The sequence below is a fragment of the Heteronotia binoei genome, chromosome 15 (assembly GCF_032191835.1).
Source record: "Heteronotia binoei isolate CCM8104 ecotype False Entrance Well chromosome 15, APGP_CSIRO_Hbin_v1, whole genome shotgun sequence".
Taxonomy (NCBI): Eukaryota; Metazoa; Chordata; class Lepidosauria; order Squamata; family Gekkonidae; genus Heteronotia; species Heteronotia binoei.
Genome location: NC_083237.1, coordinates 28,113,301 through 28,140,344, shown reverse-complemented (window position 1 = coordinate 28,140,344; position 27,044 = coordinate 28,113,301). Strand labels below are relative to the sequence as shown.

General features: G+C 44.0%; 1 protein-coding gene across 1 annotated transcript in view; it reads left to right on the top strand.

Moving 5' to 3' along the window:
* LOC132583340 (uncharacterized) overlaps positions 1 to 27,044 on the top strand; it is a 163,631-nt gene that overhangs the window by 110,715 nt on the left and 25,872 nt on the right. The window contains exons 14-20 of the mRNA XM_060255003.1: positions 6,986 to 7,176; positions 8,220 to 8,264; positions 10,898 to 10,998; positions 11,659 to 11,725; positions 12,180 to 12,182; positions 13,500 to 13,588; positions 16,854 to 16,958. Of these exons, the coding sequence (XP_060110986.1) occupies positions 6,986 to 7,176; positions 8,220 to 8,264; positions 10,898 to 10,998; positions 11,659 to 11,725; positions 12,180 to 12,182; positions 13,500 to 13,588; positions 16,854 to 16,958 (601 nt within the window). The remainder of the gene's footprint in view (positions 1 to 6,985; positions 7,177 to 8,219; positions 8,265 to 10,897; positions 10,999 to 11,658; positions 11,726 to 12,179; positions 12,183 to 13,499; positions 13,589 to 16,853; positions 16,959 to 27,044) is intronic.

Here is a 27,044-nt window from a genome sequence, read left to right as displayed (position 1 = left end):
GCTGACATACACAAGAAACCAGGCCTTTGATTATTTTAAATATATCTCTATCTCTATCTCTATCTATCTATCTATCTATCTATCTATCTATCTATCTATCTATCTATCTATCTATCTATCTATCTATCTATCTATCTATCTATCTATCTATCTATCTATCTATCTATCTATCTATCTATCTGTATGTATGTATGTATGTATATAGATTATGAAGTTTTATTTAATTTCTGTCAAATGAAGAGTTATTTTACAAGCAACACATTACTCTAAAATCCTGGGGTGCAGTCAGACGTACCATTAGTGGCGACACAGCTCGGTCTCGCTGACGGATTAAATGTGTTCGTCCAGACATCCACATCTGGCATTTGAGCATCATCCAGGGTCATCCTGGCTTGCTGCGCCTCAATGCCGCATTAATTTGACAGCGCAGGAAGTCCGGCCCTTTTTCAAAAAAACGGCACAAGACTGGCTTTTTCCTGTTTGGACAGCTCACGCACGATACTGCCCCTTGGAATGTTTACCACCCCTCCCACTTTTTTTTTTTAAAAAGCCCCAGCAAACATGCACATTGCCAGATCATCTGGGAATCTGAGGTGACGCTTCTGCTTCTCCAATCAGCACAGGATCGAAGGGGGTGGGAAACGTTATCCCACTATTCAGAACAGGAAAACAAATATTTTTTTTTTCCAATGCGGAGGATTTCCAGATATCATTGTCACTGCCAATTTCTAGGAAAGTAATTCCTGGCAGTTGCCTGGTTTGAATCAGCAACATTAATTCCGGAAACTTTCCCCCCTTCCCCCCCCCCCGCCTCTGAAGCAATGTTTGATTTCCCACCTCCAAACAATTCGGCGCATGTTCAATGGACCCCTCCCAGAAATCACCATCTGATCACGCATACTCCAAGAAAAGAGCGTGATAGTATAAGAACATTAGAGAAGCCATCTTGGATCAGGCCAACGGCCCATCCAGTCCAACACTCTGTGTCACACAGTGGCAAAATTTTTTTATATAAACACACACACTGTGGCTAATAGCCACTGATGGACCTGTGCTCCATATTTTTATCTAAACCCCTCTTGAAGGTGACTATACTTGTGGCCGCCACCATCTCCTGTGGCAGTGAATTCCACATGTTAACCATCCTTTGGGTGAAGAAGTACTTCCTTTTATCCGTTTTAACCTGTCTGCTCAGCAATTTCATCGAATGCCCACGAGTTCTTGTATTGTGAAAAAGGGAGAAAAGTACTTCTTTCTCTACTTTCTCCATCCCATGCATTATCTCGTAAACCTCTATCATGTCACCCCGCAGTCGACGTTTCTCCAAGCTAAAGAGTCCCAAGAGTTTCAACATTTCTTCATAGGGAAAGTGCTCCAGCCCTTTAATCATTCTCGTTGCCCTTTTCTGGACTTTCTCCAATGCTATAATATCCTGCGGCAACCAGAACGGCACACAGTACTCCAAAAGAGACCGCACCATCGATTTATACAGGGGCATTATGATACTGGCTGATTTGTTTTCAATTCCCTTCCTAATAATTCCCAGCATGGCGTTGGCGTTTTTTATTGCAAATACACACTGTCTTGACATTTTCAGTGAGTTATCTACCACGACCCCAAGATCTCTCTCTTGGTCAGTCTCTGCCAGTTCACACCCCATCAACTTGTATTTGTAGCTGGGATTCTTGGCCCCAATGTGCATTACTTTGCACTTGGCCACATTGAACCGCATCTGCCACGTTGACGCCCACTCACCCAGCCTCAACAGATCCCTTTGGAGTTACTCACAATCCTCTCTGGTTCTCACCACCCTGAACAATTTAGTGTCATCCGCAAACTTGGCCACTTCACTGCTCACTCCCAACTCTAAATCATTTATGAACAAGTTAAAGAGCATGGGACCCAGTACCGAGCCCTGCGGCACCCCACTGCTTACCGTCCTCCACTGCGAAGACTGCCCATTTATACTCACTCTCTGCTTTTTATTACTCAGCCAGTTTTTGATCCACAAGAGGACCTGTCCTTTTACTCCATGTCTCTCAAGTTTTCTAAGGAGCCTTTGATGAGGAACTTTATCAAAAGCTTTCTGGAAGTCAAGGTAAACAACATCTATCGGGTCTCCTTTGTCCACATGTTTGTTCACCCCCTCAAAGAAATGTAACAGGTTAGTGAGGCAAGATCTTCCCTTGCAGAACCCATGCTGAGTCTTCCTCAGTAACCCGTGTTCATCAATGTGCCTACTCATTCTGTCCTTGATAATGGTTTCTACCAACTTTCCCGGTATTGAAGTAAGACTGACTGGCCTGTAATTTCCCGGATCTCCTCTGGAACCCTTTTTAAAGATGGGGGTGACATTTGCTACCTTCCAGTCCTCAGGAACGGAGGCAGATTTCAATGAAAGATTACAGATTTTTGTTAGAAGATCCACAAGTTCAACTTTGAGTTCTTTCAGAACTCTCGAATGTATGCCATCTGGACCCGGTGACTTATTCGTTTTTAATTCGTCTATCAGTTGTAGGACCTCCTCTTTTGTCACCTCAATCTGACTCAGGTCTTTCAACACCCCTTCCAAAATTAGTGGTTCTGGGGCGGGCAAAAAGTTCTTATCTTCCACAGTGAAGATGGAGGCAAAAATTTCATTTAGCTTCTCAGCCATTTCCCTATCCTCCTTCAGTAATCCTTTTACCCCATGGTCATCCAAGGGCCCCACTGCCTCCCTGGCTGGTTTCCTACTTCTAAGTATTGGATGTCTGATCGCTCAACAACAGAATGAGTTGCATTCTTGCATCAAATCAATATTCAGCGGTTCAAATTTGAGCGCTACACACCCGCTTTTAATGTGATGTGTGACCACACCCCTGAAGTAAGAAAACTAGCTTAACTAGCACTTTACAGAACTTGCATTAGACGGCACAACTTTTAATTCCAAGAGTAAAAATGTGAAACCCAAGGCATCCTCTACGCAACTAGCAATTGCATGTCATCGTTCAGACCTTCAATCCATCAAAATCCAAGCTACTCTCTCTTTTTCAGGGCCCTAGTTTAGTTATAATATTTAGGCCCTGCACATCAAGCGATGGTAACATCCAGCTAGGACACATCTTCAGGAGAATCCTCTAGAAGGTTACCTCATCACCCCAGTTCTTTCCCTTCCCTCATACAGACTGAAGGTTCTTGTGAGAAGCTAATTACTTTGACCTTGAAGATGATAAGAGCTGTGTAGGCTAAGGGACCAATTAATAACACCTGCTGGTTAGACCAGGTGTTACAGTTCACATTAACCCTTGAGAAGAGCCCAGGGGTGCTTTGCCTCAGAGCAGGCCTCAGAAGCTGACAGCAAACCTCATCTCCCTGGGCCCAGTCAAGTTGGAGGTGTTACAGCAGAATGCAGTAGTCATGACATTGATTAGACTAAAGAAAGCTTCATTAGTGGAACTAACAAAATGAACAGGAAAGAGAACAGATAAACCTAGTCACCTTATCAGGTGAGAGACAGAGAGTTCAAGATTACTCTAGGAGGAAGACCTCAGAAAAGCATTCTGCCAATAGACAAGAAGTCCCTTTAGAAAGGGCCTCTCTGGCTGAGGCTGGGACTCTTTCCCCAAGGAGGAAGTGGCATTGTACCCCACCTCACATTGTCCCCCGAGGCTCCATATTTTTCACACTAACCATTTCCAAAGGAAGTAGCTCTTCATTTAAAGATGAATCAACTTGTAGACATTGTTCAAGGATGTAGTGATGGCCTCTACTTTAATTGCAGGCTTACATAGATTCACAGAGGATGGGTCCATTAGCGCCAATAAACTATGAAAGTAAATGAAACCAAGGGACTGTATTGGGCTGTCAGCAATGGGTTGGGAAATTCCTGGAGGTTTAGGGCTGGATAGGGTTGCCAAGTCCAATTTAAGAAATATCTGGGGACTTTGGGGGTGGAGCCAGGAGACATTAGGGGTGGAGCCAAGAGCAAGGCTGTGACGAGCATCATTGAGCTCCAAAGGGAGTTCTGGCCATCACATTGAAAGGGACAGCACACCTTTTCAATGCCTTCCTTCCATAGGAAATAATGAAGGATAGGGGTATCTTCTTTTGGGGCTCATAGAATTGGACCCCCTGGTCCAATCATTTTGAAACTTGGGGGGTATTTTGGGGAGAGGCACTAGATGCTATACTGAAAATTTGGTGCCTCTACCCCAAAAAATAGCCCCCCCAGAGCCCCAGATATCCACCGATCAATTCTCCATGATTTTCTATGGGAATAAATCTCCATAGGGAATAAAAGAGTTTCCAGCAGACATTTCCCTCCCCTTCCCCCGCTTTCTGACGACCCTGAAGCGGGGGAAGGGCCTCCAAACCGGGGGATCCCCTGCCCCCACCTGGGGATTGGCAACCCTAGGGCTGGAGCCTGGGGAAAGCAGCATATGGTTCAGGGCGGAGGGACTTCCATGGGGTATAATGCCACATGCCATAACTTTGTAAGCTGGATTTTCTCAGGAGGAACTGATCTTTGTAACCTGTCAAATACCAGAATGTCACCAGAAGTCACATTGCTATGTCACCAACAATGCAGCCTGGACCTTCTTTCCTTTCTGGATAAGTCCCCCCACAATCTCTTGCTGCTTGCCAGGAGGAACTTGACAACTCTAACACTGAGGCTAGGATGAAGAGATGAGAAGAAATGAGGCTAGGGTGGCCAGACCGTCCCGGTCTCCCGGGCTGCCTATACCGGGACCATTACAAGGTCCCGGTATAGCCAGCGGGGAGCCGGCGGGCGGCACGCTGAAGCAGCCTGTCGGTCACTTCCGGGTTCCTGTCCTGCATCTCGACCTGTGACAGGCTGCTTCGGCGTGCTGCTGCGCCGGCCCCCTGGGTCCCACAACGATGGGACCGATGCCACAGGGACGGGCTCGAAACACTCTATAACCCCTCAAAAGAACAGCAGTCTAGCTCACTTCCCCCGAGCCCTGCCGCCATAAGCCTCAAGGGGGCTCATTTTGCGGCATCTCCTGGCGGGAGGGTGGCACCCGCACGGGACACATATCAAATGAAAGAGGGGGCGCAGGGCTATCAGAAACAGCTGGTGGAGGGAGTCGCGAGACCACCCCACTAGGGGATCCACACCCCGAAAGTGATGAAGGTGGCGCAGATAGAGCCAATAGAGCAAACAGGACAAAATAAATAGGCTGCATTATGCAGCACAGTTGAGAAAGTGCCTTATCCCATATACTGATGAAGTATATACAGGATTTGAGAACAAAATTGTTTCCGGCGGTGATATTTGGGGGATTTTTGGGGACATCACAGGAAGTGCTGTGAAGTCACTTCCTGTTTCCGGCAGTGGCATTTGGGGGAAATGATGTCATTTGGGGGAAGTGATGTCACAGGAAGTGATGTCACTTCCCGTTTCCGGCAGGTGACGCGGGGGGAAATGATGTCACAGGAAGTGGTGTCACTTCCTGTTTCCGGCGGTGGCATGACGTCACCGGAAGTGACGTCACTTCCTGTTTCCGGCGGCGCACCCCTACCTTCCACCCCCCCCCCCAAGGTGTCCCTGGCTGGCCTTCAGACATTATGGTCACCCTAAATGAGGCTGAATTTAAGGAGGTGGTATGGGAGCAAATGTTTTCTGGTTGAGGAGGAGGAGGAGGAAGAAGAAGAAGAAGAAATTGGATTTATACCCCGCCCTATACTCTGAATCTCAGAGCAGCTTATGATTTTCTTTACCTTCCCCCCCACAACGGACCCCCCTGTGAGGTAGGTGGGGCTGAGAGAGCTCTCACAGAAGCTGCCCTTTCAAGGACAGTTCTGAAATAGCTATGGCTGACCCAAGGCCATTCCAGCAGCTGCAAGTGGAGGAGTGAGGAGTCAAACCCGGTTCTCCCAGATAAGGGTCAGCACACTTAACCACTACACCAACCAAGTGGTTTTAGTGAAGAGGGAATGGGTGGAGTGGGTGGGAGGGGACCCATCCCCTTACATGTTACAAGAAATATTATCAGCAGCAAGGTTATGAATGCAAATCCAGTGAGACTTACTTCCTTTAGGCCTTTCAGCAATGAAACCATCATTTGGTGCAAATTTAGGAACTTCTGAAAGGCTCCTCCTGCAATTATTCTTCTCCCAGAACAGAAAGGACCAGCCCTTATGCTCCCCTACCTTCAATGAACAATCACATGGATACTCCTCCAATAGGCTTCCCAACCCTCCCGCTCTGGCGGGAGAGTTCTGGGTTCACAGCCTCATCTCCCGCTCTTCAAAACTCTGGAGGCGGGGGTGGGGGGTGGAGGGGGGGGAGAACATACCTGTAGGCTTCATGTTGCAGAGCTCCTGAGCCCCTTTAAGGCTGGGGAGGAAGCAGGAAGGGCTGCTTCTGCCCCTTTAAGGCTGGGGAGGAAGCAGGAAGGGCTTGGGAGAACGGCCCCGCCCTTTCTTTTGCTTTCGTTTCCACAGCAAGAGTTCTCCGGAAGAAGATCTGGTAAGTGTGTGTGAGAGGGAGGGGGCAGTGGATTCCCTGGTTTGGAGGCCCTCTCCCCCCCTCTTTAGAAAGTGCGGGGGGGGGGGGAGGGAAATGTCTACCGGGCACTCTATTATTCCCTATGGAGAACGATTCCCATAGGGAATAATAGGAAATTGATCCGTGGGTATTGGGGGCTCTGGGGGGGCTATTTTTTGAGGTAGAGGCACCAAATTTTCAGTATAGCATCTAGTGCCTCTCCCCAAAATACCCCCCAAGTTTCAAAACGATTGGACCAGAGGGTCCAATTCTATGAGCCCCAAAAGATGGTGCCCCTATCCTTAATTATTTCCTATGGAAGAAAGGCATTTTAAAAGGTGTGCTGTCTCTTTAAATGTGATGGCCAGAACTCCCTTGGAGTTCAATTATGCTTGTCACATCCTTGTTTTTGGCTCCACCCCCAAAGTCTCCTGGCTCCACCCCCCAAAGTCTCCTGGCTCTACCCCCAAAGTCCCCAGATTTTTCTTTAATTAGACTTGGCAATCCTATCCTCCAAGCAATTGCTCCACCCAAGAGCCTATTTAATCGAAGTTTGATGTGGATTATAGTCATTAAAAGAAGGAGGCAAACAGCTGGTATGGCAACTAGTCTGCGTTACTCGGGCAAGGTGGTGATTGTGACTGGTGGCACCCGAGGAATTGGCCTGGCCACCGTGAGAGAATTTGGTGAGAATGGAGAGAAGTGGGTATGGAGGAGGGGGCATTTTCTGTCCACAGGGGCTGGGATCAAGACTGCCAGGAAGTCTTAGGAAGTCATGCTCCCTGAATCTCTAATATGGGATGGAGAGAAATTGGGAGAGAGGGAAATGTCTTTGTTATGTCCTTAAAGGCCTTTTTATCTGTACTGCAAACACAAAAAGGACTTATGCAGTAGTACCTTCTAGCATAAGGTCTTGTAGACTAGATATTTTTAGTTTGCCTTTGAAGTGTCACAAGCCTTTATTGCTATCAAAAGTAATAAGAAATAGCATATGTTTGTGTGTGTAAAATACAAGAACTATTCATACTAGCTGTGGTTCAGATTCTGGGAAGGGGTGGGCAGTTGCTATTTTAATAGCAGGTAAAGCTGCACCTGCTGAGTTTTGACCTGTTGTAAAGCTCTTGAAATAGGTTGCCGGAATACAAGGTTGAAATCTGACTGATACTAGGACTGTGAGCCTGTGGCAGGATGAACTGGGTGTCTCATATTTCCAGAGTAAGACCTGGTCTCAAGACTCTGGTGCAGTAACATTTGACTCCAGTAGCACCTAAAAGCGTAACAAGATTTCCAGGGTATATCTGACTTCATTGACTAAGATATTTGATCATTCATAGAGTTTTGGCTCTCAAAAGCTTCCACCCTGGAGATCTTGTTGGCCTTGAAGATGCTCCTGGACTCAAATCTTGCTATTTTACTGCAGACCAAAATGGCTACCTACCTGAAAGGGTCTTCATGGAGGGGGAGGGGGGAGGGCTTCTGCTGCTATTGCCAGAGATATTTTTTTCTGGACAAGAAGATGTGCCTGCAGAAGACTGCCCCTCCTGCTGAGACAGAAAAAAATCTCATTCCTCCCTTGAAGGGTTCTGACATTGTTAGAGGTCCTAAATGAGGGATGGGGGAGGCAGAAATTGAGTCTCTGAAACAAATAAATAGGTCTATTGCTGTACGTCTGTAAGAGAGCCAAGTCTCTGAGTTTTATCTTGCTTTCTTTTCTCTCTTTGTCCTCCAGTTCACCAGGGAGCCAACGTGGTCTTCTGTTCACCAAGATCTGAAGGTGAGTTAGGAGTACTTTTTCCACTCCCCCCCTTTTACAGGATCTCTTTGTTTGTTTAAAATATGTATTTGCCACTTTGACCAAAATCCTTCTTGAGACAGGTTACAAAGTAAAACATAATAAAATCATAAAGCAGCAGAAATGGTTAATTGAAATGTTAAAAATAAAAGAACTGCTCCTTCATTAGAAAAAAAATGTTAAAAAAGAACTGTTTGGGCTAGGTGAGGCTCAAGCGGAATAGTACTAAAGAGGTCAGGTACGTCTGTCAGTGCCATCAAGCCTGAGCTGACTTATGGTGACCCCAGCAAAGGGCTTTTTGAATGGCAAGGAAGAAGCAGAGGTGGTTTGCCATTGCCTTCCTCTGCAGAGTCTTTCTTGGTAGACTCCTGTCCCATGCAAGTACCAGCCCTGCTCTTAGCTGCCAAGATCTGACCAGACAGGGCTGTACCAGACCATGTTTCCTCCCAAAGAGGTCAGATACCACCCCTGCAAAAGCCCCTTTTTTTCCTGGTCATTATGTTACTTGAAATGGACCCCCCCAACAGAAAAAAATGGACTCAGAGAGGGGGAATGAGCTCTTAAAGGAGTTTCCAGAAGGGCAAACAAGGGATCTTGTGCATACAGAGGTTTTATTCCAGAGCAAGATTCCTTTGAGAATATGGACAGAGACTAACTGATTAAAACTCAGTGAAATATTTACTGATGAACAATTAAACCCACAATTGGGGGCAAACCAATGTAACTAAACCATGAGTAAGCCACTCTCACCTTCCCAATATACACTCACCCACACAGGATGAGGAAAGTTGAGAGAAGAAAGAGGGAGAGGGAAGGGAGGATGTGCAGATGGACAATATGACTTGATCCAAGGTGGGTGAGAAGTGAAGCATCATGGGAAGGCCATGCAAGCAAATGTCCAAGGCAGCAGAGAATTGAGAAGAGGAGCCTGCAGAGAGGTTGCTAGGGTATCCAGGTAGTCCGAGGACCTGACACACATTCCACTCACTTGGGACAGTCATTTTATGAGAAAGGTCCCATAGATAAACATGGGACCCCACTTGGCCAGGGTTGGGACTGGCCCAACAGGGCTTTTTTTTGTAGCAGGAATTCCTTTGCATATTACGCCACACACCCCTGATGTAGCCAATCCTCCAAGAGCTTACAGGACTCTTAGTACAAGGCCTACTGTAAGCTCCAGGAGGATTGGCGCATCAGGAGGGTGTGGCCTAATATGCAAAGGAGTTCCCGCTACAAAAAAAGCCCTGGGCCCAAGATAGGAGGGTTGATAAAGGACCAAGCATGAATAATGGGTTGAAAGGTTCTCCTGATGGCTTTTCCCAGGTGGATCAGGTGGTAGACTGTCTTTATCAATGACTGGGTTCAAATACTGATACTTTAGAATTGGCCAACTGCCTATGGCCGGAAATGGTTCATATAGAAATCTTGATGAAGAATCCCTTGGAGTTGGGGAAATGTAAATGTTTTATGTATTCCAGTGACACCCTGCCTCTTGATAAAATTACCGTGATCACAGCAGGCCAGGTGTATTTTTGAGATTCATTTTCAGGGCTCCCACAGGGCATAGGCTTTTAAGGGGGTGCCTTTTAAAAAAAGCAATAAGAGATAGAAAATCAGATTAGGGGATCTCATCAGGAGGAGGGGTCAGGGGTCTCACAATCACTCCCGTCACTTCCATAGACACACAGAGCAGAGCTTCAGAAGCAGATCTTAACTGGGGAGATGGACAGTGTGGATTGTCCTCAAGGACCCCAGCTCCAAGTTGCAGATAGCCTTGAAGCTAAGAACCAGCACTGTGAATGGATTGTCTTGCCAGCAATAGATGGGTAATGCAGACCTTTTAGCACAGGGGAGGTATGATCCCTGTATCCAGCCCTTACTCCTTTGCTCCAGTATCCAGTTCCTCTTAGTGGAAACATGATTCTCTAAAAATGGAAACAAGATTCTCAAAAAATGTTTAAAAGTTCATGAGGGGCACCTGTGTATTTCTCCTTCATTTCCCTCTTGAGTGTTCTGGCACCTCTTTCTCCAAGAAAAAAACAGCCCTGCTAGTATCTTAGGTTAGCAAGTATAAAGAAAATATAAGCATCAGGGTAGTAGAGTTGGAGATGAAAGTAAACTAGAATGATAGGATTGTGGCCAGAGCTGCTTCAGGTCCTGCAAGAGAGAACAGAGGTAAGAGATTTGAGTTATATTTACCTTTGAGTAGAATATTGTAAATACAGTGAGGGAAATATGCACATTATGGAAAGTAGGATCATCACACTTTTTTGGGGTGGGTGGGCTGTGTATAATTTGTATACTTGACAGTGATCAAGTCCTTTATCTTCTATAGGCAACACTAGATTGGATCTCCCTGCTCAAGGAGTTTGTTTCCCCATTTAAAGCAGAATGAATTGTAAATTTTGCAGCCCTTTCAGGCTGCCTTCCTCCAAATAGAGAGGACAACAAAGAATGAGGAGTGCATTTAGCAAACATGCTTGTGTGTACTTGGAGGATGGGCACTGCTGGAAAGGAAGATGGAGGGATAAGGCAAGGGCTGCACACACACACACAAAAGAGGCAGGGTTAGAAGTTTTGTCCTGCTGACAACTGTTCTGTTCTACCTTTTGCAGCGGAAAGGGGACAAGAGATTCAGAGGGAGCTGCAGGCTTCTGGGTATCCAGGGGATGTTTTCTACCAAGTCTGTGATGTCCTCATTGAGTCAGACATTAAGGTAGGCTAAAACTGGAGGAAGAGTGGTGCTCCTTTGCAGGATGGTTCTTCAACATGATTCTGGACTCAGTCAGGCTGGAGGTGTTATAGCAGAGTGCCTATGCATGAGTCAGGACACTGAACTGATTAAGAGGAAAGAAAGCTTTATTTATGGAACTATTAAAGTGGATAGGAAACAGAAGCTGTAACCCTTGCTGCCTTGCTAAGTGAGATACAGGGAGTTCTAGACTCTTTCAGAAGGGAAGCCATTCTACAGAGAAGCCCTTTTGGAAAGAAGGTAACTTCCCGCTACAGCCCTCTCTAGGTAGAACTTGCTGCCCTTTGTAGGATCTTCTTTTCTCTTCTTTGTACACAAGACATTGCTATATTCTGAGACGGGGCAGCTCATGGTTCAAAGACCCTCGACAACCAAAAGCCTGAGTAACCCTTTCTGCAGGCTGGATTGGGCCTTGTCCCCCAACCCACATAGGAGCCCTCTTCTTTGGTTGGTCCTGCTCTGACTTCCTACAGGTTCCTTTGCTGCCCATCCTTCTCTGTCCTGCTCCCAACACCTGGAACAGGTGCAGCCCTGAGTACATAATAGTTGCTTCTAGCTCTGGAATTGCAGCATTCTTGATTTTGTTTCTATTCTTGCCCTGCCTCTTCATCTTTGTTCCTGCAGAGGTTGATTTTGGTAACTGTAGAACGTTATGGATGTCTGGACTGTCTGGTGAACAATGCTGGAATTGGTGAGTGACGTTTAGACTTTTTGGACCTGGGAAGAATCACTGGGATGTTTGGATGTGAGGGCATTTCCTGTTTGTTTATTTATTTATTTTTATTTTATTTATTTAGTAGGCTTATATTCCGCCTTTTCCTTTAAATGGGCTTTTATTCAAAAGCCAGAATGAACTTGTTCCATAAAGTGTTCAAGGAAGAATAACTTTGCAAGTGACTGTTACAAAGATACTAAAGAAATTACAGCAGCCTAATAACACAAGTTTATTATTTTAATACAAATATAAACTCAGTACATACGCACACATAGGTACACACACAGAGAAAGAGAGAGAGAGAGAGAGAGAGAAATTCCTCAGTAATTTTAAAAGAAATCATAAGAAACAAATGGGTGGCAAATGGATGTATTTTGTCATATATTTTTTCATTCCAAAAAGGGATGAATAATATCCAATATTTAGTAAGCAAGTTCCATAGAATTCCTCCTATTAGCCATTTGATGGTATGTTAATTTAGAATATAGTGAAATAAGCCAAATCTTGTTAAACCAGTCACTGATTAAACCAGTTGGTGATTCTGGCATTTTCCAGGTTATCGCAATAATAATTCCTGCTGGTGTCAATAAACTTAGTACTAATTACAAATCTGAGACATCTACATAATCACCCCTGAACCTCAAAAGAATTAATTTTGGTTCAACAGGTATTTCCTTATACAGCATTTCATTACAATAATTTATCACAGTCTTCCAAAATGTTTAAATCTTAAGGCAAGACCAGAAAATATGGAACACATAAGTACTTCTCCAGTACTTATCCTCTATCATAATATATAAAAGGGCTAGTTTATGGGGAGTTAGGTGCCATTGGAGAAGTAATTTATATATGTCTTCTTTCAGACTAGTGACAGTAGTCACAGATTCATAGAATCATAGAGTTGGAATGGATCCCCCAGGGTCATCTAGTCCAACCCCCTGCACAATGCAGGAAATTCACCAAATACCTTCCCCTAAATTCACAGGAACAGCATTGCTGTCAGATGGCATGTTATGCATGGTTTTGCTACCTTGCACATGCACATATTGCCAATGATCACAGCTTGCAATGCCAGTGTCAGATGGTTCTACCATGCATTCTGTACAGGTAACATGTTCCCCAGACTGATTCTCCCATTTTTAACAGTCACTGGTAGCATAGCAGAGAATCCCTTAGTGCTTGCCAATATGGTAAATGGGGCTTTGCAGCTGCTTGTCAGTTTTTTTTTTTAAAATACTTGTCAATTTCAACACTGGTTTCCCCCCCCATTTGCCTGCCTTCCTTTCTGTTCATTTTCATTCAATGAACTAACACTAAATATATGCACAAAACCTGAACTATGAAGATTCAAAGAAAGGTTCTAGCTGGATGCTACTATGAAGCTGTTATAGGGCAATTGTGTTAATTTCTTTTAAAACTTCTGACACCACCCACCACAGGTCACAAGTGACATTCCACCCCAATTTTAAAAAGTTCATTTTTTATTTGTAGCTACAGAATAAATACACCAGTGGAAAAGAATGATGCGTAAGGTGGTCACAGAATTTTAAGTCAAGCTCTGAAAATCTGCAGTAAGATCTGCGTGCGTAATGGACTTGTGTGTGACCTGTGGTTGTATTCCAAGTAGTATTACTTTACAAATAAAACAAGTGTGAAATCCAGCAGCGTGTCCCAGGGGTGGGACTCTCTTGCTGTTTGTGTGTCTTGCCTCTGTGAAACCCACTTCCATTTTAAATCCTCTTGCAAACAGGTTATTTCAAGCCAATAGATGAGGTGAGTGCCCAAGATTTCCGCAACATGATGGAACTCAATACTGTGAGCTGTTTCTTAACATCCAAGGTGAATCTTTCTGTGGAGCTTTCCTCTTCCCTGAGGGCATCTGGCTTCATCCAGAGTTGAAAGTCCAGTAGAAAAAGCCTGGAATGGTACTCAGAGGGCGTTTTCCCACAGAGCTTACCACAGAGCGACGTCCCTCTTCACCGCGCAGCGTCTGCGCGGATTTCCCACCAACTGCTCCACAGAACCAGGAAGTGCCGGACCTTTTGCGTTGCAGATGTAAACCTCTAAAAACCAGTTTACGTTAGCGATGCAAAAGCCGCGGCTCTTCTGCGCGGTGAAGAGGGATGTCGCTCTGCGGTAAGCTCTGTGGGAAAACGTTCTGAGTTGTAGTACTATACCCATGTCTTTCAGTTCTCTCCTGCTCAAATCAAAACAATAGGGATGGGCCATAGCTCCACAGCTGAGAACCAGCTTTGTACCCAAAGAATTTTCGAAGAAAACCATTTTTTCTTTGAAGGTTTGAAATGAGTAAAACCTTCACTCTGAGTTTTAATTTTTTTCTCTCTCTCTGGGCAGAGAACAGGCAGGGAGGAGGAAATCAGTCAATGGCTTTCCAGGCTCACCTCAGCTACCTCTTAAGTAATGCTAATAGGTCTATCTAGAGATAATAGGAGGGTCCAGTTTCTCTCCCCGCCCCTTTCAAGTAGGGAACAGCGATTGGGAAGTGTTTAGAGAGATGTCAGGGAGGAAATTCCTGGGGAATTTAGAAAAGGTTTCTCTGACCTGGCCTGTCATGATCAGTGGGAGGGGGAAAGAGAGGAGATAAAACTCAGGGGAGCAAGGAGAAAGCAGTCAGAACTTTTAACTGAAGTTTTTAGGAGACAGCCCTTAGCCAAACTCAAGGTAATAGTATTCTGTAGAGATCAGTCACTTACTAAGCTAAAGGAGTTGGACTTATATTTTAACATCTGATAGGGCACATATAGATAGAGGGACAGAGAAATAGCATTTTAACCATTTTTTAAAACTCTCTTGCTCACTCTGGTGCTGGGCTAAAAGTATGCTTATGAACATTTTCTGTTTAATAAATACTTGATAACTTCTAGGGTTGCCAAGTCCAATTCAAGAAATATCTGGGGACTTTGGGGGTGGAGCCAGGAGATATTGGGGTGGAGCCATAAGCAAAGTTGTGACAAGCACGATTGAACTCCAAAGGAAATTCTGGCCATTACATTTAAGGGGACCACATACCTTTTTAATGCCTTCCCTACATTAGAAATAATGAAAGATAGGGGCACTTTCTTTTGGGGCTCATAAAATTGGACACCCTGTCCAATCTTTTTGAAACTTGGAAAACATTTTGAGGAGTCTCATCAGATGCTATGCTGAAAATTTGGTACATCTGCCTCAAAAAACCGCCCCTCCAGAGCCCCAGATACCCCGGGATTAATTCTCCATTATACCCTATGGTCCAGCAGACATTTCTCTCCCTCCCCCTTCCCCATTTCTGATGACCCTGAAGCTCTGGAGGACCTCTAAACCGGGGCTCCCCTACCCCTACCTGGGGATTAGCACTTCTACTCCTGAGCTGCTGAACTTTCAAGTTTTTCACAGTAACAAAGGGCAACCAAAGGTTCAAGTTTACCTTCACACTATGCAAATGACCTCTGCAAGGATTGTGCAACAAACGGAGGGTCTGGGCTTCTTCCACAGCCATGTTGTTCTGCCTCCTTCCCCCCCACCCATACTCCCCTTCAGCCTTAAAGACGCAGACACACCATCCCTCTCTGGGGATGGAAATATCTCTCCCGGCCTTTGACGGGGCGCCACTGAAGACGGCGCAACGGGTAAAGAGCCTGGGTGTTTTACTGGAGCCTTCATTATCAATGGAGGCCCAGATAACAGCCACTGCCAAGTCAGCTTTCTTTCATCTGAGGCGGGCGAGGCAGTTGGCCCCTTTCCTAGAGCGGCAGGACCTAGCAATGGTGATCCATGCGACGGTCACCTCAAGACTAGACTACTGTAACGCTCTCTACATGGGGCTGCCTCTGTACCGGACCCGGGAGCTGCAGCTAGTGCAGAATGCGGCAGCCAGGCTGTTACTTGGTCTTCCAAGATGGGAGCATATACGGCCGGGGCTGCGCGGACTGCACTGGCTGCCGATTGTATACCAGATCCAGTACAAAGTGCTGGTCATAACCTTTAAAGCCCTATATGGCCAAGGACCAACCTACCTGAGGGACCGTCTCTCCCTATATGAGCCCCAGAGAGCACTGAGGTCAGTAGGCAAAAACAGACTGAATATCCCTGGGCCAAAAGAAGTAAAACTGCAAAGCACCTGCACTCGGGCCTTTTCCGCCGCAGCCCCACAACTCTGGAACCAGCTCCCAGAGGAGGTGCGGGCCCTGCGGAACTTAGACCAGTTCCGCAGGGCCTGCAAGACCGCCCTCTTCAGACAGGCGTTTACTAATGATTGTACTAATGTTTACGGCTAGATTAATAATACTTACCACCACTGTTAGTTTAGGAATGTTTTAATTACTGATTGGTTTTAATGTGATTTTAATGTTTTATTATTGTATTGTTCACTTTAAATGTTGTAAGCCGCCCTGAGCCTGCTTCGGCGGGGGAGGGCGGGATATAAATAAAAATTTTACATTACATCCCAAGAAGAAGCCTTTCAATCGGAGCCTGAAGCCTCCGGAGGTGGAAAGTCACATGGTGGCTGTGGGGGCGGGGCTTCCCCCCACTGAGCAGCTGACTAGGGGCAGGAAGGAGCCTTGGAAAGTGGGAGAACCCCTGCTGGGACCTGGGGATTGGCAAGCCGAATAACTTCTGATGCTGGTAATGGTTCTTTGTATCACATAGACATCCACTGTTTTAGAAACACTATTGTAAAAGGAGCATGGGGGTAGGCTGGCAGGTGGCAAGTGACTATTCCTCCAGGGGTACACGAGGCAGTAAATGGCCCCTGTGGTGGTCAGGCGCTGGGCAGCAGGAGACCAAGAGGCAAGGACTCAGGACATGGAAGGGAAGACAAGACTCCTGATCCTCCCAGTGTGCAATTCCTCACAAAGGTCAGGTGATGGCAGCAGAGTACCAGAGAGAGAAAGAGAAAAACCAAGAGAGCAGGTCAGAATAGGGCCTGCAGGCTAGAGCAGGCCCGTTCTGCCATAGGGCTCATTCCTGCCGTCTCCCCTTGCACGAATTTTTGCTAGCTGTGCTGGAAAGAGTCTCTGCCCAGGGATAATTATAAGCTACAGCAGCTTCTTAAGTATCAGTTTTGAGATAAGGCACCCTGTTTCTGTTTCCCTTTTGTGTACAGTATGCGCTGCCTTACTTACGAGAAACGAAAGGAAACATTGTCAACATAGCCTCTCTGCTTGCTGTCATTGGGGTGGAGCATTGTGTGTCATATGTTTCAAGCAAGGTAATCTTGACCCTGAGATGGAATCCTTTTGGTTTGATTGCTTCTGCTATTGAAACTTTAATAGAAGCTGAGTAGCAACATGGATTGTAGGCATTATTTATGCTGGGATCATTAAAAATACTTCTCTTAACGCACATCAGAATGTAAGAGGAGGAGGCCAAGCTGTTTCTGGTCAGTTGGCAACCCAAGTTGTTGAACATTTCTCTTGCAGGGTGCTCTGATTTCCATGACCAAAGCCCTGGCCATCGATGAGAGCAAATATGGAGTACGAGTCAACAGGTAAAAGTGATTATGATCCATTCAGAACCCTTGATGTGCAGTGTCCCTTGACAAATACTTCCAGGAATGAAAGACAGGTTCTCCATACCCCAAGGACAGGAATTTACAGGCAAAGTTTTTGCTAAAACAACAAAAAAGAGATAATAGAGATAATAGTAATAGGTAAGTGGCATTCAATCTAATATCAAGACAAGTGGGCTGAGTTACTTTTTATGGAGAAGGTATAAGTGGTACAAAGATGTTGTGTCCTAGGTTCTGTTGCTGGTTCTTACTGGCATCCCATCCTCGTCGCCAGTGTAAAGTACTGGGGTCGGCGCAGTAAGAGACCAGAGTCGGAGAGTGATTTCAGCAAGCTTTACTTCAGGAACACCAACACAGACTGAGCTCTATTCAAACCTCCCACTCCTTTATACAATTCTTGCCCCCTTCTGATTGGACCTTAACTATGTACATGGATTGGCTATTTACAGAGGCCTAAGGGCCTATCAGGGTACAGTATGAGCCTAGATGTTGATTGGCTACTTATGTTTCAATCCTTCCCCTGATTGGGCACGCTTAGGCCTTCTCTGGAACCCTGGTGTGGAGTACAAGCTTGGCTTGTTCAGCTTCCCTCCAAAAGTAACAGTTCCCTCCAAAAGTAACAGTTCTCCATTTGAACCTAGGACACAACACCAGACCTCGTATTTCTTCTCCTTTTCTAATGTTGTTACTTAACTAGCACAGAAACATAAATAGACTCGGCACAAAATATGACATCTAGAATTAAAATAGTCATACTGAGGATTGTGGGGTGAATCAGTTTCTATAGTATGTTAAACTCTGTCATGGAAGTTGATATCTTTCTAATGACAATAAGAAAGATGCTTCTTCAAAACTCATTCACTGAGGAACATATTTCTTGATGCTTCTTGGTAAGTCTGCACTTTTCAAATTTCCAAACATTTTGAATCCTAGCATCTCACCGTCTTATATCTGGACTGATTTGACGAAAAACATTGTAAAACAGTCACCGAATCCAGAGGAGGCAATGAAGAAATTCACCGATGTTCAGGCAAGTGTGTTGTAGGGAAACATGAATGGAACAGTTGCAGATGACTGCTTCTGCTTAAAGATGCTGTCTTTAGAGGAGGGTCTGAAGTTCTCTCAGAAGCACAACTCTTCCTTTTACTATGTTGGACAATTTCTGGGCAGTCTCCAGTCTCCTCCCAGGGCACTTCTATGTCTCCCAAGCTGGAATTGGCAACCTGACTTCTACCTCGTATAAGATGGTAATAATAAGAAGGGTTGTGTATACAAAAATCGAAAGTTAGAATTCTGCACTCAGGAAATCTGAATTCTAGTGGTAGTAAATTCTGCCCCACTCAGGTTCAACTTCTGAGACTTCATGATCTCACCTCACATGCAATGAGTATGGAATTCTACATTTATCTCTCTTTTTTTGCACACTTATAGCTTATGGGACGAACTGGGATCCCAGAGGAAGTGGCATTGGCTGTTCTGTACCTCGCCGCAGATGGTACTTTCTGCACAGGTTTAAACCTTGTGGTTGGTGGTGGAGCTGATGTTGGCTTTGGGAAGAAGAACCAGGTGGATCCTGAGCCTGACCCAAGTGCAGATGGGAACTCAAAGGATTCCTCCAGCAAGCCATAGAGCTGCAACGAGGTGTGGGGATAAGAGCTAAGGGTGCAAATGTTATTTATTAAAAGTCATCCTTCCAAGAAGAAAAGCTCTGGAAATATCTTGTATTATGATGTTGTGGCAAAGGAAAACAAAGTGTCAGAGTAGGACAACTCAGCAGTGGATCTCATTGAATGCCCTTGGGTACACTACTCAGGGATACTAATTTTTGGGGACTTCAACTTCCACGCTGATGAGGCTGCAGTCTCCATTCAGGCTTCAGACTTTGTGTCTCCCATGGCAGGACTGGGGCTCACCCAGTTTGTATCAGGTCCCACAGATCAACAGGGCCACACATTGGATTTGATTTTTGGTATTCAAAGAAGGAAGTGCCATGGGCAGATCATCTGGTTTTGAAGGCCCTGCAGGGTGTTCCTATCCCCCCCACCATCTAATTCATGCAAGCTAATTCATGTGAGCACATGAAGACTAATGATCCAATTTGATACCATAATGCTCTGTGGGATCTGATGCCTTCTGGTGCCTCACTAGATGAGCTGATAGTAGACTGGAATCTCCATTTCTCTGAAGCCATCTATGAGGTTGTTTCCCAGAATCCTCTGCGCTCTCACAGCAGATCATCCCCCTGGTACATCGCAGAACTCAGGGGGATGAAATGAGAACTCAGATAACTTGAGCGAATTTGGCAGCAGGTTCACAATGAAGTTACAAGAGCATCTTATAGGACATTTATGATATCCTATGAGATGGCAGTGAAGGTAATTAAGAAGGAATTCTTCTCCTGCATTGTGTCCACTAGCTCATATCTGCTTCAGTTGTTTAGGGTAATTAGGTCTTTGCATGGGCCATTTTGTAGAAAAATAGGTGGTGGAGCTCATCCAGGGATTGTTATGCAGCTGCACATACTATTCAATGGACAAGGAGGTGGAACTCTCAGAAAGGTTCAGGAGCTGTGCTCCTGTGAGCTCCCACTGAATCTGAGGCCTGGGTCTTGGCTTCATTTACAAAGAGGAGCCAAAATAGCAGAAATTTGACTATTAGCTGTGAGGCATTCATGAGCTTCTTTGTGGATAAAGTTCTGTCACTCTGCTGTGACCTACCTGCCAATATTGATAGTGAACTGGAGGCCCCTTGGCTGTCTTTGGATTCAGTTCTTGATACATTCAGGCTGCCCTCCTCTGCTGATGTTGACAGGATCTTGGGTACTATCAGACCAACCACGTGTTCTCCTTGATCCACATCATTGTGGCTGGTAAAAGCTGTTGTTGAAAGGCTATGGGGCCCATTGATGGAAACAGGGGACTATCTGGAGCAGGGGTGGCCAGACTGTGGCTCGGGAGTCACATGTGGCTCTTTCAGACATATTGACATATTGTGTGGCTCTCAAAGCTCCCGTCAGTCAGCTTGGAGAAGGCATTTCTCTCTTTAAATCACTTCTCCAAGCCAAGCCAGCTGGCAGCTTGGAGAATGCATCTATAGTTAAAGCTCCTTCCTCCCTCCCTCCCTCTCATGTCTTGCGGCTCTCAAACTTCTGATGATTATTTATGTGGCTCTTACTTGATCTGGAGGGCCTTAAGGAGATCATGGTTGTACTGCTCTTTTTTAAAAAACCAACTTTGGATCCTTTAGATCCCACCAATTACCACCCAGATTCCTTTTATAAAATCTACTTACTTTTATTAGGTTTGGAACTGGATAAATCACAAGTGTACGAAATGGGAGATTCACACTATTAAAGTAGAGGATTGTAGGTTGCAGCAGTGTGCCTAATGACCAAAAAGCAGAAGACAGATGTATGCTGATTAGCCAAGGATGGGGGAAGGAGAAGATGGGTGACTTAACTGACCGACAGGATTTCAGGGAACAGATCCTGCACTTATTTTATTTATTTATTTTATTTATTCTATAATTTATATCCCGCCCTTCCCACAAAGTGGCTTTGATGCCCTGACCCAAAGTCAGCAGGCTAGTTTGTTTTTAAAATTCCTTTTAAAGATGTGAGTGTCAGTTCTAAATTGATGGAGGAGGAAGGCACTGGCTTAGTCAGCTATCAGTGCTCCAAGGAAGGACCTTTGACCTTCAAAAGGTTTGAAATGCTGTGCTATACCCCCACCAACCTCCAACCCTCAGTTTTTTTGATCATAAATATTCCCCAAATAGGACTCTGTGCTAAAGATGCTGTAGGAAAAAAGAAAACAGAAGGGCAGTGGAGGGGAAGGGACAGCACACCCCACTCCTGCTGCAAAGCAACAAACTGCCACAACAGTCAATAAGCAAGTACAATTGCCAGAAATCAACTCAAGGTTTGTCCAGTCTGTGGTTTTCAGACCTATTCTATGAGTACATATGATATGCACAAAGAACTTCCAAAAATATTAGGGCGTTACATGATTGACATTTCCTAGAAGGACCACATTGGAAGAGGGCTTGTTACATGACGGACATTTCCTAGAAGGACCACAAGGGGGCGATGGTTAGAACAGCCCCTTTCAGACCCTGGAAGGTCAGGCTCTTTTGAGCTGTTTGGCTTCAGCCATGACGAATTGGAACCAAAACTTGAGTAGGCAGCACTGTCCTTTTTTCTGAAGAAGAGCTGCAAGAGTCTAGCTTCCATCCTTTGGACAGAGGAGGAGAGGCCAGAAAGATATTCTTCAATTGTACTTTAAGACCGACGGAGGCTGGCTGGGGAAAAGAGGGAACCGAGCAGTCACACAGATCTAGCATCTCATCTTGTAGATTCTGTCCCTGTCGATGTACCTCACTCATTTGATCATGTTGTGGTCACTGTAGTTCAGCCTTGCCTCAAACACTTTCAAGTAACACACCTTAAGCCTGGAAAGGTGCAAACGGGACCTCAAAGTTCTCAGAGATGGGTGGCCAAGCCCATTTCTTCTTGTAATTGGTTGGGAGCAGTTCTGTTTCCACAGTGATCTGGGATTTCTTCATTCCTGCCATATGCTTAATCTTCCACACAATGGCATTCTTACTACCCTTATATTTTGCCTTCCCTTTCATGCAGATAACTTATAAGCCACATGTTCTTCTGAGCCAGGAAAAGGAAAGGTCCCCTGTGCAAGCACCAGTCATTTCCAATTCTGGGGTGATGTTTTTTCACAACGTTTTCACGGCAGACTTTTTACAGGGTGGTTTGCCATTGCCTTCCCCAGTCATCTACATTTCCCCCCCAGCAAGCTGGGTACTCATTTTACCCGACCTTGGAAGGATGGAATGCTGAGTCAACCTTGAGCCGGCTACCTGAAAACCCAGCTCGCGCCGGGGATCAAACTCAGGTCGTGAGCAGAGCTTAGGACTGCAGTACTGCAGCTTTAACACTCTGCGTCACAGGGTCTGAGCCAGGAGGGAGGCCTAAATAGGGATTTGATCACAACCTTTACCCCCAGCTTGGTCCGGCCTACCTCCCACACCAGGGGGATCACTCAGACAGGAACAATAATGTCCTTAGTGGTTTGGTATCTCATGAGCTCAGAGTCTCCATCTGGAGGTATGAAGCTGATGCTCCTATCCAAGTCTCACACACTCTATTCATGTTCTGCATGATTCTTTTGGACCACTCTCCCTTGTATAATGAATCCAATGTGTTGTATGCACAATTAAAGTGTAATATTTCCCACCTCTGAGATTTGACATACATTTGAGAATTATGCCTCTTCCTGCATTTTCTCACTACGATAAAGTTTATTTTATGCTCCTGCTGCTAACCTGCATTGAAGTAAAGGGGGACCTAATATTTACTTTTTTTTTAAAAAAAAGGATAAATTAAAAAGGAAAAATGGATTAAGAACATAAGAACGTAAGAGACGCCATGTTGGATCAGGGCAATGGCCATCTAGTCCAACACTCTGTGTCACACAGTGGCCAATATATGTGTGTGTGTATACACACACACACACACATATGCACACACACACACACACATATATATACATATATATACTGTGGCTAATAGCCACTGATGAACCTCTGCTCCATATTTTTATCCAATCCCCTCTTGAAGCTGGCTATGCTTGTAGCTGCCACCACCTCCTGTGGCAGTGAATTCCACATGTTAATCACCCTTTGGGTGAAGAAGTACTTCCTTTTATCCGTTTTAACCTGACTGCTCAGCAATTTCATTGAATGCCCACGAGTTCTTGTATTGTGAGAAAGGGAGAAAAGTACTTCCTTCTCTACTTTCTCCATCCCATGCATTATCTTGAAAGCGTATTCACAGTTCATCCCCTAGCAAACCCACTGATGGGGTACAGTGAGGAGCACGAGTTCAGTTATGGACCTTCATTCAATAAAGACTGATGTAAAAGTGTGTGGAAGTAAAGTGTGGAATCATGGAGAAACTTCATGTTTCCACAACAGGCCAAGAAGATAGTTTAAACATATCTCATTAAACGGAAAAATGCCAGTACCAATACAGAAGATTCATAAAGGGAAGGAAGTGTGGTAAAAATAAAACAAAAAGATGGGAGAAACCTCTATGCAAAGTAGTATTGACAGACCTTCCCAACCAGTTGAGAATAGAGACCATGGGGGCAGTAACCATGGGAAACGTGGTCACGTTCACTGAAGTTCACTTAAGACATGAGGCATTAAGAGCAGTCTGAATTAAAGATGTGTGGAAACAAAACTAAAGGAAGGAATGAAATGTTTGAAGAGAATAATGGAAAGGAAGCAAAGACTGTATAACAGGCCTCATTTGGGGCAGGAGCTCACAGAAGCGGAGCTCCAGAACCTTTAAATACATGCTTCTGGGCTCCATCGTCCAAATCCCCTGTGAGAATTTTTCTGAACTCTAAGATTTGACAAATGTTCTAAAATTTCCCTCCACAAAAATGGGGAAATAACCAAAACATATAAAGCAGACAAATGGAAATCTTCCTCATGCCTGGGAAAGTGGGAGAACCCTGTTGGGACCTGGGGATTGGCAAACCTAGTCTGGAGTCTAATCACAATTCCAGGAGATCCCCACGCCACACTCGGACGCTGGAAGCTCTGCTTATAAGCAATGCCCTGGTATTGCTGTTTTGTTGTGGAATCTGGTTTAGCCATAGTTCAGTTAGGGACGCCAACCTCCAGACTGTGACTGGAGGTCAACTGTTCATCTCCAGACAACAGATATCAGCTTGCTTGGATAAATTGGCTGCTTTGGAAGGTGAACTCTATGGCCCAAAACCATAAAATATGTTCAAAATATCTTCTTGGCCTATTATAGAGACATGGATGAGGTTACTCCAGTCTACTTTCACACACTTTTATGTTTTAAAGAATTACATCTTAGGTTAATAAATCTGGACTAGGCAGGATACTGTCTAGTAGGAGACATTAATGCAGTCTGTGACAGAGAACTGGATAAAAAATACATAAGCATACTAAGGTTTTCAATTACCAACAAGCTTTTGGAAGCTTGCAGAAGAATTGGAGTTGGCTGATGCATGGAGAACAAGATATTAAAATTCGAGAGACTTTACATACTACTCTGCCAGTCACCAAATGTGGTCAAGAATGTGTTGGCTGTCCACGGACCTGGTTAAAGACTTAGTTGAGATGAAAATTCAACCAGGAGTTATATCAGATCATAATCCTGTAATGATAAAACTCAAGGGCACCCAAATGAGAAGAACTTGGAGGTTAAATACTTTAATTCTAAAAGACAAAGATTTTCTTCAAAAAACTAAGGCAGAAATGAAATCTTTTTTTCAAACAGAATATAACGCAAGATGTCAAGATGTAAGTGGTCTGGGATACAGCCAAAACATATTTTAGGGGACTTGCAATTAGATTCAGTGCCAAGAAAAAGAAAGAAAGAACTGAAAATTTCCAAAAGCTAGTGTTGCAAGCAGGGGAAGCTGAAAAGAATTTAAAAACACATCCTACAAAACAGGAGTTTCAGAATAAAGTTAAAAAAATACAACATCAACTTAACTTAATACTTGTAGAGGAAATGGAGAAAAAATTAAGATTTGCTAGACAGAATTACTTCGAGCATGCGAACAAACCAGGAAGGTGGTTGGCCTATAGATTGAGGAAGGAGACTGCAGAAAGAATAATACCGGTATTGAAAGATGAAAATAATAAGGAGAAATTTCAAAGACAGGAGATTCGTCAAATTGTAGAACAATTTTACAAAAGATTATATGAAGATAAACAAGCTCCAAAGGAAGATTTAGAAGATTATATTAAACAGAGCAATCTTAGCAAGTTTACAGAAGAGCAATGGAAAATTCTAAATGAGTCAATAACGATAAGGGAAGTGGGAGATGCAATGGCATTTCAAAAGAATGGTAAATCTCCAGGTCCAGATGGCTTACCTGCAGAGTTCTATAAAGCCTATGAAGAATGTTTGCTGTTACCATTTAAACATCTTATCAAAAGGATTCAAGAGGAAGCTCAAATTCCAGCTTTGTGACAAGAAGCTACAATATCCCTAATTCCAAAAGAGGGTGCAGATTTGAAAGACATAAAGAACTTTTGGCCAATTTCTCTTTTAAATGTGGATTACAAAATTTTTGCCTCAATACTGGCGCAATATTTTAAGAAGGTCCTTCAGACTACAATACACCAAGATCAGACAGAATTTCTTCCTAGAAGACATTTGAAAGATAATGTCAGAACAGTATGTAACATATTGGAATACTATGAGAACCATCCAGAGAAACAATTGGCACTAATTTGTTTAGATGCAGAGAAGGCCTTTGACAATGTGCATTGGCAATTTATGTTGCAACAATTGAAGGGTATGGAATGCAGTGAGAATTTTCTGAGATCAATACAATCAATATAGTCCTCGCAAAGAGCAAAGGTGATGGTGAATGGTGAACTAACAGAAGCAATTCCTATCCAGAAGGGCACAAGACAAGGATGCCTGCTGTCACCGCTTCTTTTCATCTTGTGTCTAGAGATATTGAATAACCAAATAAGAGAAGATACAAGTATTAAGGGAACCTTGATCAAGGGGGAGCAATACAAATTGAGAGCCTTTGTGGATGACTTGGTTTTTATATTAGAGCAACCAACAGACTCAATTGACTGTTTGATAAATAAGATTAACCAGTTTGACCATTGGGCTGGACTAAAGATAAATTATCATAAAACAAAATTCCTGACAAAGAATATGACGACAGAACAAACTCAACTCCTGCAACAAAAATCAGGATTTTCTTATGAGAAAAGAGTTAAATATTTGGGTGTATATATTACAAACAAATGTTGTAGTTTAAAGATGGACAATTATGATAAACTGCTCAAAGAGATTAAAAAGACTTGGGGAAGTGGCAAGATTAGAATTTATCCTTAATGGGAAGAATAGCTTCTGTAAAAATGAACATCTTACCAAGACTGCTATTTCTATTTCAAACTATACCAGTGCTTTTAGCCAATGTGTTCTTTCAGGAATTGAACAAGATGGTCTCTGATTTTATCTGGTGGAAGAAAAAACCAAGAATTAAGCTAAAGACACTACAAGATTCCAAACTGAGGGCAGACTTGGGCCTTCCGGATTGGCAATTGTACTACAAGTTTCAGTGCTGTCCTGGGTGAGAGACTGGGTGCTATTGAATGATAGGAGACAGTTGTTGTTAGAGGGCCATGATCTCAGCCTGGGCTGGCATGTGTATTTATGGTACCAGAAATTAGAAGGGCATTCTTACTTCAAGAATCATTGGTTTCGGAAATCTTTATATCATACATGGTCATGGTTAAAACCGAGAATTTACCATAAAGTTCCAAGATGGGTGTCCCCAGTGGAAGCATCTACACCCCCAAACCTTATGAAACTTAATCAAAGTTACAGATATGAAGAATTGCTGAAAAATGATAACCAACTGAAAACCAAGGAAGAGTTAGAAGATATGGACATTAAAATGAGTTGGTGGTTGAGAACACAAGTAGAATTCAGATATGCTAAAGATAAGACAACAGATTTTAATATGGAACAATATCCATTTGATAAAAAAATTTTGGGCCCTCAAGAAAAATTAATTTCCAAATTATACTCATACTTACTATAGATGAAGATGCAAGATGAGATTGTAAAAGATTGTATGGTACAATGGGCTAAAAATGTGGGTCGTAATATTATGTTAGAAGAATGGGAGATGTTATGGAAATATAATATTAAACTAACCAAGTCAGTAGCTTTTAAAGGAAATCTGTACAAGA